This window comes from Dipodomys ordii, unplaced genomic scaffold (assembly GCF_000151885.1).
Source record: "Dipodomys ordii isolate 6190 unplaced genomic scaffold, Dord_2.0 Scaffold70, whole genome shotgun sequence".
Taxonomy (NCBI): Eukaryota; Metazoa; Chordata; class Mammalia; order Rodentia; family Heteromyidae; genus Dipodomys; species Dipodomys ordii.
This window is the reverse complement of record NW_012267286.1, coordinates 4,121,269-4,133,583: the sequence shown is the minus strand read 5'-3', so window position 1 is coordinate 4,133,583 and position 12,315 is coordinate 4,121,269. Positions and strand designations below refer to the sequence as shown.

At 37.9% G+C, this 12,315-nt stretch overlaps 1 protein-coding gene across 1 annotated transcript in view; it reads right to left on the bottom strand.

Annotated features, from left to right (window-relative positions):
- Positions 1-12,315, bottom strand: part of Zgrf1 (zinc finger, GRF-type containing 1) — a 60,300-nt gene continuing 47,985 nt past the window's right edge. The window contains exons 18-26 of the mRNA XM_013023851.1: positions 11,965-12,124; positions 9,335-9,412; positions 7,913-8,060; positions 5,094-5,221; positions 3,322-3,445; positions 1,621-1,797; positions 1,353-1,487; positions 459-720; positions 1-278 (exon numbers count right to left, since the gene is read on the bottom strand). Of these exons, the coding sequence (XP_012879305.1) occupies positions 121-278; positions 459-720; positions 1,353-1,487; positions 1,621-1,797; positions 3,322-3,445; positions 5,094-5,221; positions 7,913-8,060; positions 9,335-9,412; positions 11,965-12,124 (1,370 nt within the window). The 3' untranslated portion in view covers positions 1-120. The remainder of the gene's footprint in view (positions 279-458; positions 721-1,352; positions 1,488-1,620; positions 1,798-3,321; positions 3,446-5,093; positions 5,222-7,912; positions 8,061-9,334; positions 9,413-11,964; positions 12,125-12,315) is intronic.

Below are 12,315 nucleotides of genomic sequence, written 5' to 3'. Positions count from 1 at the left end.
AGTTGTGTCCATTTAATACATTACTTATCATAAGAATAAGATTTTTTCAATATCAAGAGTTTTACAGTAATAAAATTATATAGTGTAAAATTAGTCTCAATTTACATAAATACAAAATTCCTAGACCATGACTGTCTGCAAATGAGATTTTTCTTTACATTTCTCTTTAGTGCTCTTTTTCTTCTGTTTTTCTTCTGCTTGTTTTTCGAAATAGTCTTTAAGAAGATGGTTCAGCTGTGGTTCACACTGGCTTGCATGCTGCAGTCCATCTTCCCTGCCTGAAAAATACACAGAGCAAGATAAATTTCCTTTTATCTCATACTGATCCTGTTATGATCATACCAGTCACCTTACACAATGACAAATCCGGAGCCACTCCTGCCCACATCAACCGAGCACTAACCAACCCCCAGCAGATTTAATTCAAAATGCATGAAATAAATGTATTCCTATTTTACCTTCACAATGTTGGATCACACGGACCCATAGTCGATTTTTTCTCAAGCAGGTTAAATTTCCCACAATCAACAAATGCCTCCTTCCTCTGGTCAGTGCAACGTTCATTCGTTTTTCTGAATCAATGAATCCTACGTGTTGTGTGCGTACGCAAGACAGAATAATGATCTCCTTTTCAGCTCCCTGAAAAGCATCTACTGTGGAAACTTGTACACTTTTTATATCAGGATTGTCAAAGTCAGCAGTGGTGAGTAAATGACAAAGCTGTGGAGGGAAGAAGACAGGGATACAGCCCAGGAGGTGTAAAGTTTAGTCCCTAGGCTTAAATGGTTACTAAAATAACAATAATTATTTAATTAATTGAGGAGATGACAATATTAACGATGGAGCAAAACCAAAAGGGATGATGTATCTATTACTTGAGAACTCATTAGCTTACGTTGATTTGAGCTGATAAATAAGCTAAATAGGTAGAAAAAGAAAACCTACTAAAAGGGAAGCTATACTTAAAGTAATGAGCTTTTGTATATATTAATATCTGGTGTGTAACCTTGCATTTACCAATCAAATTTAATTCATTAAGGAACATTTTAGAAAACAAGAGATTAAATCTCACCTGTCCCCAAACATAAAATATATATTTTCTTCCTGTAATTTATTTGCATTTCTGCCTCAATGGCTGTATACTGAATTTAATTAAACCTTGTTAGGTTTACATTTAATTATGCAGAAAAAAATGTAGACCAGAAAAACATATCAGAATGTTCAGAATGTTTCTTTGTTAGTATAGAAGTTACAATTCCCCAAGCACTTCAAACTATGACAAATGTAATACCGAATACTGTAATATGTAATTATATTTAATATGTGACAAGTGTCATAAATGTAATGCAAACCTTGTACATCTGGGATTTGTATAATGTTATCACCCCAATCATACAGCCGGCTATTCCACTCACAATCAGTGATTGAATTAGCTTGAGTGTGAAAGCTGCTTCTGCAACATTATAAAAGCTGTTATCTCTTTCCATCTGAAAGAAGAAACAGATCCTAAATCATATTTCTTGGAATGGCTATTGGAAGACTGAGTGAAATCATACAAACAACAATGAAATTAAACCAACACATTAAATGTTGCCTCTCATCAACACGAATGTCATTTACCTGTTCAAGTCCTGGAACATTGTAGAAACACAGGGTGGGAAGCCAGGCTAATAAAGGGCTCCTCTCTGGCTCAGAAATGCCATTCAGGAGGTTTCCTTCATAGAAGAGATCATTAGCAATTGCACTGATTGCAGGGTGACAGCGATATTGGGTTCTCAACATAACTGGCTTGTGACCCTAAAAAATTTAAATAAGAAATTAGAAAAGCACTTTTTTTCTCTTTAGTGAATGAAAAATTATAATATTTAAAACTTTTTACATATTGCTATGGCATGGTATTAAAAGATGTATTATAAGCTGGGAGCTCATGCCTGTAATCCTAGCTACTCAGGAGGCTGAGATCTGAGGACCACAGTTCAAAGCCAGCCCAGGCAAGAAAGTCCATGAGATCCTTATCTCCAATTAACCGGAAAATCAGAAGTGGCACTGTGGCTCAAAGTGGTAGAGCACTAGCCTTAAGCACAAAAGCTCAGGAACAGCACCAGGGCCTAAGTTCAAGCCCCAAAACTGACAAAAAAAAATTTATTATAAATATGATAGGACAAGCAACAAATAAAGTATTTTTAATTATTAAAATATTTAGAGTATAATGTAAACTATAAAATTACAAAAATATTTTGCTAATGTAGCCTCATATGACTAAGATGCTCTCATAGGGAATAAATAGAACTAAAAACAGTTTCTAGTTGCTGGTCCAGGAGAGCAACTGTTATGGGCTATGAGATTCCACTTTGGGAAAATGAAAATGTTCTAAAAGTAGACAGAGGTAGTGATTAAACAGTTTTGGGACTATACTAAATGCTAACAAGTTAGTTATTTAAGAGTTCATATGTTATTTGAATTTTACCACTATTTTAAATTACACTAATAATTGACTTCTTAGCTGGGTGTCAGTAGCTCAAGTCTATAATCCTAGCTACTCAGAAGGCTGAGATCTGAGAATCACAGTTAGAAGTCACCTTGTGCAAGAAAGTCTGTGAGACTCTTAATCTCCAAAAAAGCTACTAAAAATAAGCTGGAAGCGGAGCTGAGGCTCAAGAGGTAGAATACTAACTATCCCTGAGCATAAAAGTTCAGGGACAATGCCCAGGCCCAGAGCTCAAACCCTAGAACCGGTTAATCATCATCATCATCATCATCATCATCATCATCATCATCTCTTAAATATCTAAAATGTGAAGTAGAGTTCCACATTACATATTAAGGGCAAAATAATATATTTACCACCAACTACTTAAGCACATAGGGTTCTTTATATAAAGGCATGATAAAATTACAGGGTTCTAGCTATCTTTAAAATGAGTACTTTGGGGGACAGGCATCCGTGGCTCATGCTTATAATCCTAACTACTAAGAATACTATGATCCAAAGACTAAGGTTCAAAGCCAGCCTAAGCAGCCTAAGACTCTCATGTCCAATAAATCAGCAAAAAAAGCTGGTAATGGAGGTGTGGCTTAAGTGGTAAATGCCAGCACTGAGAGAAAAAGCCATAGGAGAGCTACAGGTCCAGAATTTAAGCCAGAATACTGGCACCATTAAAGTATTTTTAAAATTTTAAAGAAGAGTACTTTTTCAATAATGCCAACTACAAACTGTTTAAGAACAGTAACAAGGTTGAGGTCTAATATTTTCTTATTCTATCCAGGCACACAGCATACAATCAATAGAGGAAAATCCTGCAAGTACTCAGCAGTGTGTACCATTAGGCAAAGTCGATCAAAAAGAGTTTGCTCCAATCCATTTTCATGAGCGGCGTCAGAACCCTGAATTGTGGGAGGCAGCTGTTTGGGGTCTCCAACAAGAATAAGCTTTTCACACTCAAACCTAAAAGCAAAATTTCAAGAATTAATCTAAACAATGGAAACAGGGTATATTAACATCAGTTAGTGCATTTTCCAAAATGTGATCCAAGAATTCAAAGAACACAAAGTGTGCCAGGGCGGGGGTGGAGGGGGTGGGGGGGAAGGGGGGGCTTCACAGCACCAGGATGCATCAGAAAAGCTCTAGGTATCATGCATTAAAGGACTGCTCACAGACTGATATTTGCCCCTTGCATGGAATAGGTATTTCACAGAACACAGTGGGAGCACTAACTTTTAGAATCCATAAATGCTTAAGAATTAGAGGCTTTCTTACAATTCCTTTCACTTACACTCTTCTGTGAAAGGTAAAGGAAGGCTCTCAGGGGCCAAATGGCTTTTAAATAGGAGTAAGATCTATGTAGGAAAAAAGTCCAAGGTTTATAGACAAACTTCTATCTAAACTGCAACTTTCATTGTTTTTCACAAAGCACGTTATTTAATCTCTCAGTGCTTCAGTATTTTTAACCAGTAGCAGAGGTGAGGACACCCTGCATGGCGACTGCAAAGATTAAATGATGTACGCAGTGTGTTTAGTCCACAGTAGAAGCTCTCTTCTGCTGTCCGCCCAGGGCATCGCTGCTCTTCCACTCTGGCGCCTGCATACAGTGACCATCCTGATTGGCCTAGGACTTGCACAGCTTAAAAACCGAAGGATCATGCCTATAATGCTAGCAGCTCAGGAGGCTGAGCTCTAAGGTTCAAACCCAGACAGACCAGGTAGGGAAGTCCATGAGACTCTTACCTCCAATTAACCAACACACGGAAAGGTAGAGCATCAGCCTTGAGCAAAAAAATTAAGGAATGGCTCCCAGTCCTGAGTTCAAGCCCCAGTACTGGCACAAAAGCATTCAATCAAATAAATAAAACAACAACAAAAACCTGAAAGCTCCACGATCCAGGAACCTCCCGAGTCATGAGCAAAACCTGATAGTTGGCAACTAATTCCTTCCTTAACTAGGGACTAATCAAGGTCTGCTGAATACACTGTCCATTTTCCCTAGGATTCCTCAATAAGAGAGGTTATTGGTTTTTCTTACTTTATTTTTCATTGTATTGAAGAGGGAACCCAATGCCTCATGTGTGCTAAACACGTGCTCTACTACTGAAGTATGTACTGAGCTCCAAGAGATACTTTAAAAGCACAATTTTCCTTTGGCTAGCATGACTTGGAAAATTTTAACTACTTTTTATACATATGTATTTTTTAACTTTTTTCTTTTTGTTTTAGCCCTGGGCTTGACCTCAGGACCTGGGCACTGTGCCTGAGCTTCTTTGGCTCAAGGACATTGTTTAGCAGCCAGGCTCTCAAACTATGACTATAAGAGAGGAATTGTTAACATAGTTGAGAAAGCTGCAAAATTCTAGAAGAATCCTAGAGCTAGTGTTTTCAGGGTTTAAGGATTATACGATTCAAATATCTAAGCTGCAATCTAACAAACTTGAGATACATTTACTTCAAAAAAAATTCCCATTGTATTATTTTCAAGAATGTTGTTTTTATACTTAAATTGCTAAGAATTTTGACCAAAATCTGCTAAGAGACTGTTTTCTGGAGATGTTGAAATAATTTTGATATGTGAGTGTATCTGGGGAAGAATCTTCCAGGTCACCTTGCAATGGGAAGCAGAGAGGAGGGCTCCGTCATTTGGCTACACTCATCCAGCATAACGACAGGGAACTTCAGGTCGTTCATACATGGGAACGGGCAGGCTGCGCAGGTAATACCAACTACTCGGACCTTAGTCAGACAAAAATGCGGTTAGTTGACAGCTGGTAAAAGAAAATAAGAGAACAGCTGGGCACAGGTGGCTCACGCCTGTAATCCTAGCTACTCAGGAGGCTGAGATCTGAGGATCTCGGTTCAAAGCCAGCCCAGGCAGGAAAGCCATGAGACTCTTATCTCCAATAAACCACTAGAAAACAGAAGTGGTGGATTGGCTTAGGCGGTAGAGCATTTGCCTTGAGCTGAAGAGCTGAAGGACAGCGCCCAAGCCCAGAGTTCAAGCCCTATGACCAACCAAAAAAAAAAAAAAACGAAACAAAACAAGAAGAGAACATACTTAACAAATCTTGTAAACAGGAATCAAACTAGTCCTAAATTATTTCCTGACAAGGAATCATTGGTCACTTTCTTTCTGTACATTTTTATTATTCCCACACACAAAATGGAAACCACAGAACACAGGCTACTTAATCTGCAGGCTCACTAATCAGAGCAAAAGGCATGATTTCATATTCAGAAGGAAACTGTTGCCGAGCTCAAGCCTGTAATCCTAGCTACTCAGGAGGCTAAGATCTGAGGATTGTGGTTTGAAGCCATCTGGGACAGACAAGTCAGTGTCACTCTTATCTCCAATTAACCACCAGAAAACCAGAAGTGACTCAAAGTGTTAGAGCACTAGACTTGAGCAAAAAGAACTCAGGGATAGTGCCCAGGCCCTGAATTCAAGCCCCATGACCAACGAAGAAGGAAAGCAGTATAATAATACCAATGATTAAGGAAGCATCAAGGATGATGTTTCTATTTTATCTTCTAGGTGAGTTTGAATACAAGTATATTATAACAACATAGACCAAATTCCTCCACAAAGAAAAGGTAATGTGGTAATCAACTGTTCTTTGCTTAACTATCAGGCACACTAATACTGATAATATAGGTTAAACAGAAAAAAATGTTCTTAAGGCAAAAAGCCTGAAAGGCAAATATTTAATTTCCATAACTAAATGCAACCAATAGAAAAATCTATAAACTTTTTGTGGTCATTGGCTCAAGTATGTACTTGCGTGTACATATATAAATATACATCTATATATGCTTTTCTACTACGTGCAGTATAATTGTACTTTTTGTCAGCAAGAGCAATCCATAAAAATTAACCATCCCTTTGCAGATCCTATGAAACAATATTACAAACATCTTACTTTCTTTTTTTTTTTTGGGTCCGGTCATGGGGCCTGAACTCTGGGCCTCGGCGCTGTCCCTCTACCACTTGAGCCACAGCGCTACTTCCAGCTTTTTTCTTTTTGCTTATGTGGTGCTGAGGAATCGAACCCAGGGCCTCATGCATGCAAGGCAAGCGCTCTACCACTGAGCCACCTCCCCAGCCCCAAACATTTTACTTTCTTGCTCGTCAATAACACTCATCAGACGTAAAAGCTCTAAATACATTAGCTGTTTTCTTTCATCGGAAACAAAAACAAAGCCAGTTATGATAGGGTACACCTGTAATCCTAGTATTTGAGAGGTTGAGGCAAGAGGATCCAAAAGTTGCAGGCCTACTTGGGCTATATGATAACTCAAAACAAAAACAAAAAGAAAAATACATTGTAATCTACTTTTATATTAGAAATTTTTACATTAGAAATTCTATAACATTTAAACATTCATGTCTATAGTGATGTGAAATCCCTGTAACCTATATACTGCTTAGCACTACTTTGAAATATAATTTGCTATTTAATTTCTGGGAACTGTATTTGACTAAACAAACTTTGAATGGGAACCTTAAATTTATAAATCAAGAATTCTTTCAGTTTAAAGAAAGACCTAATACAAAAACTTAAAAGAATTTTTTTCTGAGAAGAATTATGTAATTTTTATCTTTTAATTCATTATTATATTATTAAAAGATTTTGTTACTGACCTAGGAATTAGAAATTAACTATGAAGCATTAAAAAAAATAGTTTCATTGAAAAGATGTATCACTTTAAGAATCGGTCTGTTCTCACAGCTTAACTGGATTGGTATTCTTTAGTAGATGTGGTTCAAGTGTTAATACACCTATCTAGCAAGCATGAGACTCCCTTAGTTCAAACCTTAGTAACACACACACACACACACACCACTCTCTCTCTCTCTTCAAAAATGGTAATAGGTAATACAAAGTAATATACATTTTGTTTATGAAGATGTAAGCAGTTATTTTTAGGTTGGGTGAATAAAATGATAGTTTATATAAATGGCTATGGGGGGGGGGAGGATTTACTAGGGCTGAGCTCAGAGCAGCCTCTCTATCTGTATGCCTCTAGACCTGAAATGGCTACTTTATATTCATTCAACACAATCAAACTCAGCCCTTAGTGAAGAAGGAAACTGTCTCTCTTTTAATTTTTGGTGCCAGTCCTGGGGCTTGAACTCATTACCTGGGTGCTATCTCTGAGCTTTTTTGCTCAAGGCTAGCACTCTACCACTTGAGCCACAGTTCCACTTCTGGCCTTTTGGTGGTTAACTGAAGATAAGAGTCGCAGACTTTCCTGCCCAGGAAGACTATGAACCCTACCCCTTAGATCTCAGCCTCTTGAGTAGCTGGAATTACAGACTTAAGTCACTGGCACCTGGTTGTCATAGTGGTTGCTTTTATTAAAATAACCTTCCCTTGCCAGAAATAGAGAATGTGACTAAATCATAACCGGAGATCTGCCTCCTACCTGCTTCAGCAGCATTCTGTTGGTCCCCAGCTTATGCTGCTCAATGCTTTTTCTTACATAGACTCTTTCCACAGGTGTCAGGTCCTCTTTCATGAGTGCATGGAGTTCTTTTAATTGTTCATTGTCATTTTCTGAGCCAGCATGCAGACTAAAAATAATAATAATAAAGCAAAAAAGAACAATACTACTCTTTAGAGATTGCCACTTGCTACCTTAGTTGGAACTGGCAATTTAGAATTTGATGTGGAATATATATATTCCATATTATATGTATACATTTGCTTTCACTATAGTATAATATGAGGATGTTGGAAATGTTTTGTTTTTTGGGTTTTTTTTTTTTTGCCAGTCCTGGGGCTTGGACTGAGGGCTTGGGCACTATCCCTGGGCTTCTTTTGCTCAAGGCTAGCACTACCATTTGAACCACAGCACCACTTCTGGCTTTTCTTGTTTATGTGGTATGAGGAATTGAACCCAGAGTTCATTCATGCATGCTAGGCAAGCACTCTACAGACACTAAGCCACATTCCTAGCCCCTGGAAATGTTTTGTAAAATAAAGCTTAAAATGTTCTTACACATGAAAAAAACAAAAAAATAACCCTAGTCTTTATACTCCACTTTTTAAACATCACAAAATAGAATATACAAAGGGGTTTTAGTTATATAAGTCAGGTAATGAGTATATTTGTTTTTGGACAATGTCACCTCTTCCTTTGCTCTCTCCCAGTTTTTCTCCTCCCATAAAGATGGGAGGAGAAACTATACAACTCACAAGTTGTATAGTTCATTTTCAACATAGTGTCCAGTTAGTAACACTGCTGCATTTGTTCACTCTTTGTGGAATCCTTTCTGTCTCCTGCTTGCCCTCCCCAAAACATTCAAACAAGTCAAAAGGTGCAGAAAACAAAAACAGCAACAAACTAAAAAAAAACTTTGTTTCCATTTCTTGGAGTTTATTTTGATAAATATTACTTTATATGATGATATCCATATAGCTACAGAGCCTTTGTGAGCCTCTCCTAAGTTTAAAGTTAGATTTTCTAATTAAAAAATTTCCTAGGCTGGGTATTAGTGGCTCACACCTGGAATCATAGTTACTCAAGAGGCAGAGATCTAAGGATCATGGTTCAAAGCCAGCCCGAGCAGGAAAGTCTGTGAGATTCTTACCTCCAATTAACCACCAGAAAACCTGTGAAATGACACTGTGGATCAAGTGGTAGAGAACTCACCTTGAGCTGAAGATCTCAGGGATAGCGCCTAGGCCCAGAGTTCAAGCCCCACGATTGAAAAAAAAAATCCTAAATTAATCCAGAAAAAGATAATATTTTCCTCACTCCTATTTAAACACCAGATTTAAGGTTAAAAATATAGATAAAATGTCTTCATGTCTCTGAACACTCATTGGAACTTAGCAGTCTTACCTATGAGGTAAAATTGGCTTGGCAATCTTCCTAAGACTCCCGACTCTGACAAACTTTTCAAATCCAAGACCAAGAAGCCTTTAAAGAAAAGAAGACAAAACAGATTCTGATTATGTACAAGATATGAAACAAAGCTTCATGCGGTATTTACATCAGGTGAGTGTTTTTGTTTTGTTTTATGAAGACAAGGTCTCACTATATAGCCTACAAGTTGATCATCCTGTCACCTGAGAGCTAAGTGTATGCAACCATGCCTAGCTGTATCATTAAAATTAACTTTGCATTATAGGTTTGTTGTTGGTTTTGTTTTTTTTTTTTTCTTTTGCCAGTCCTGGGTCTTGAACTCAGGGCCTGGGCACTGTCCCTGAGCTTCTTTGTGCTCAAGGCTAGCACTCTAACATTTGAGCCACTGTTCTACTTCTGGGTTTTTCTGAGTGATTTATTAGAGATAAAGAGTCTTACAGGGGCTGGGAAGGTGGCTCAGTGGTAGAGCGTTTGCCTTGCATGCTCAAAGCCCTGGGTTTGATTCCTCAGTACCACATAAGCAAAAAGAAAAAAGCCGGAAGTGGGCGCTGTGGCTCAAGTGGTAGAGCGCTAGCCTTGAGCTGAAGAGCTGAGGGATAGCGCCCAGGCCCAGAGTTCAGGCCCCACGACCGGACCCCAAAAAAAAAAAAAAGAGTCTTACAGACTTTTATGCCTGGGCTAGCTTCTAACGGCAGTCCTGAGATCCCAGCCTCCTGAGTAGCAGGGATTACAGGTGTAAGCCACAGGCACCCAGCAACTTTGCACAGTAACATTTTTATGGTTATATGATGTAATGTGAAACACCTAAATTTTAAAAAAATGTATTTAAATGATTTCTTTTAGATGAGACATTTTAAGACTTTCTCCCCTCCCTCAAATCCCTCGGTAGTACTAGGGATCAAACCCAAGGCCTGGCACTCTACCACTGGGCTCCTCTCTCCCATTCTGGAGATTGTTAAAAAATATTTATTATCTTATGTTGACAGTCATGAAATGTTTATAAAATACCAATGTTAATCATAAATAAAATTGTCCTTAAGGACACAGTAATAAAGCAATACATACCTTACATCTAGCATAAAAAATTATTAAGATCCTCTTCACACATAGTATTTAATGACTGCAGTTCTGAACACCACCTCATCTTACAGATGAAGAATAGTGAAGCTCAGAGATGAAGTAGCTTTGCTGAGGCTACATAGCTAATAGATGGAGTCAGCCATATTTAAAACCCAGGCTATTCTATCTCCTTAGGCCATAACTATTCTCTATTACCTTAGGCCCAATTAGGCTTTATGCAGACATTCTCCTCCCCCTTCCTGCTTATATGTTTTTCAGCTCTAGTATTAGGAAATTAATCTGTTAATTTATAAGTCTAGACTTCAAAATCTTTTATAAACAAGTAAAGTAATGCTTATGGTAGAAACTATAGTTTATCTTTTTCACAAATTTTTATGCACACCTTTTGCTTCACAAACTTGGAATTCAATATACTGTTCTGCATTCTGTTTTTCCTTTACTTAAAAGATTATTGCTCTATGGTGTTAAGCCTCAGGAAACATAGCTTTTTGTAATTCAGTTGTACTTAATAATTAAGCAGTTATTGATCAGTAAATTCTTTCCCAAATTTTACCATTATGCTATACTGTGACAAAAATCCTTAAAGGCAAATCATAATAATTACTAAAAAAAAATGTATAACTGCTTAGGATTGCTGTTTTCTTTTCTGTATCACCCTTATTGAAACGAAAAGAAAAATTCACTCAAACTGTTTATCTATGTTACTGTTTACATAAGAATGGTCTGTAAGTATTGGTTCTGAGACTTTTTTATTTTGCTGGTCCTGGGGTTTGAACTCAAGGTCAAGGCACTATCTCTGAGCTCTGTTATTCAAAGATAGCACTCTATCCCTTGAGCCACAGCCCCACTCCCAACTTTTCTGATGGTTAACTGGAGATACGAGCCTCAGAGACTGGTTTCACTTTGAACCATGCTCCCTGATCTCAGTCTCCTGAGTAGCTAGGATTGCAGGCATAAGCCACAGCTTGATTCTAAGATTTGACTTTACCTATTTCTCGCATAATAGACTTAAGGCTCATGGTTCAAAAGAAAAGGACTTTGGCTCATGGCATAGGAAGCAACGTGAGATTTGTGATATCTGTATTGGATCCTCAAGTTCCACAAGGGGAGTTGGGCTGTGACAATGGATGCCTGCACAAGCAGTGGACTAAATTAACATGAACGTTGGAGATTCATTGATTTTATTAACAAGCAGTAGTCAAGGTTGCTCATGGTCCTGGAGGAAGACCTTACCATATCAGGCTGAGCTGCTCCCTGTGAGCTTGGCCCTGCAAAATGCTTGCAGGGATGCTCAGGGCCCACCGCTGTTAGCTGAACTTGGTTTTTATATATGAGATTCTCATAATGGTGTGAAAATTGTCAGGTCTGGGATTTGATTTTGTTTTTCTTATCAATTAATAAATTAGCCTGTCATAGTTTCGTAGGATCAGAGAAAATGGCCTTGCACTCTAAGCAAGTATGAATACTTAGGGGACACAGCAGACTGCTTCTCTCATCAGCTACATAAATATGCCTGTCCTACCTACCCAAGAAGGATTCTGTCCACAGCTACATTAGTGGAAGAAGAAATCAGAAGTTTCCATGGCCTTGCATTTCCAGCAGCAAGAGCTTCACTCTTTTCAAATAGCTGTACAAAGAACAAAATCACCACTGACAGCAAATAGCTTTTTCCTGCTCCAAAAACACCTAATTGTTTTAAAGAAAGGGAAAAAAAAGAAATTAAGGCAATATTATGACACATGTTCTAAAAGTACAAGAAATATTCTATCTATTTATCTCTTGTTCTCCTTAACTATTAACATAGGAAAAATAATGGGTGCCCACTACAAGGTGTACACAAGGATACTCAGAATACTTTCACCTTAATAAGACCACTG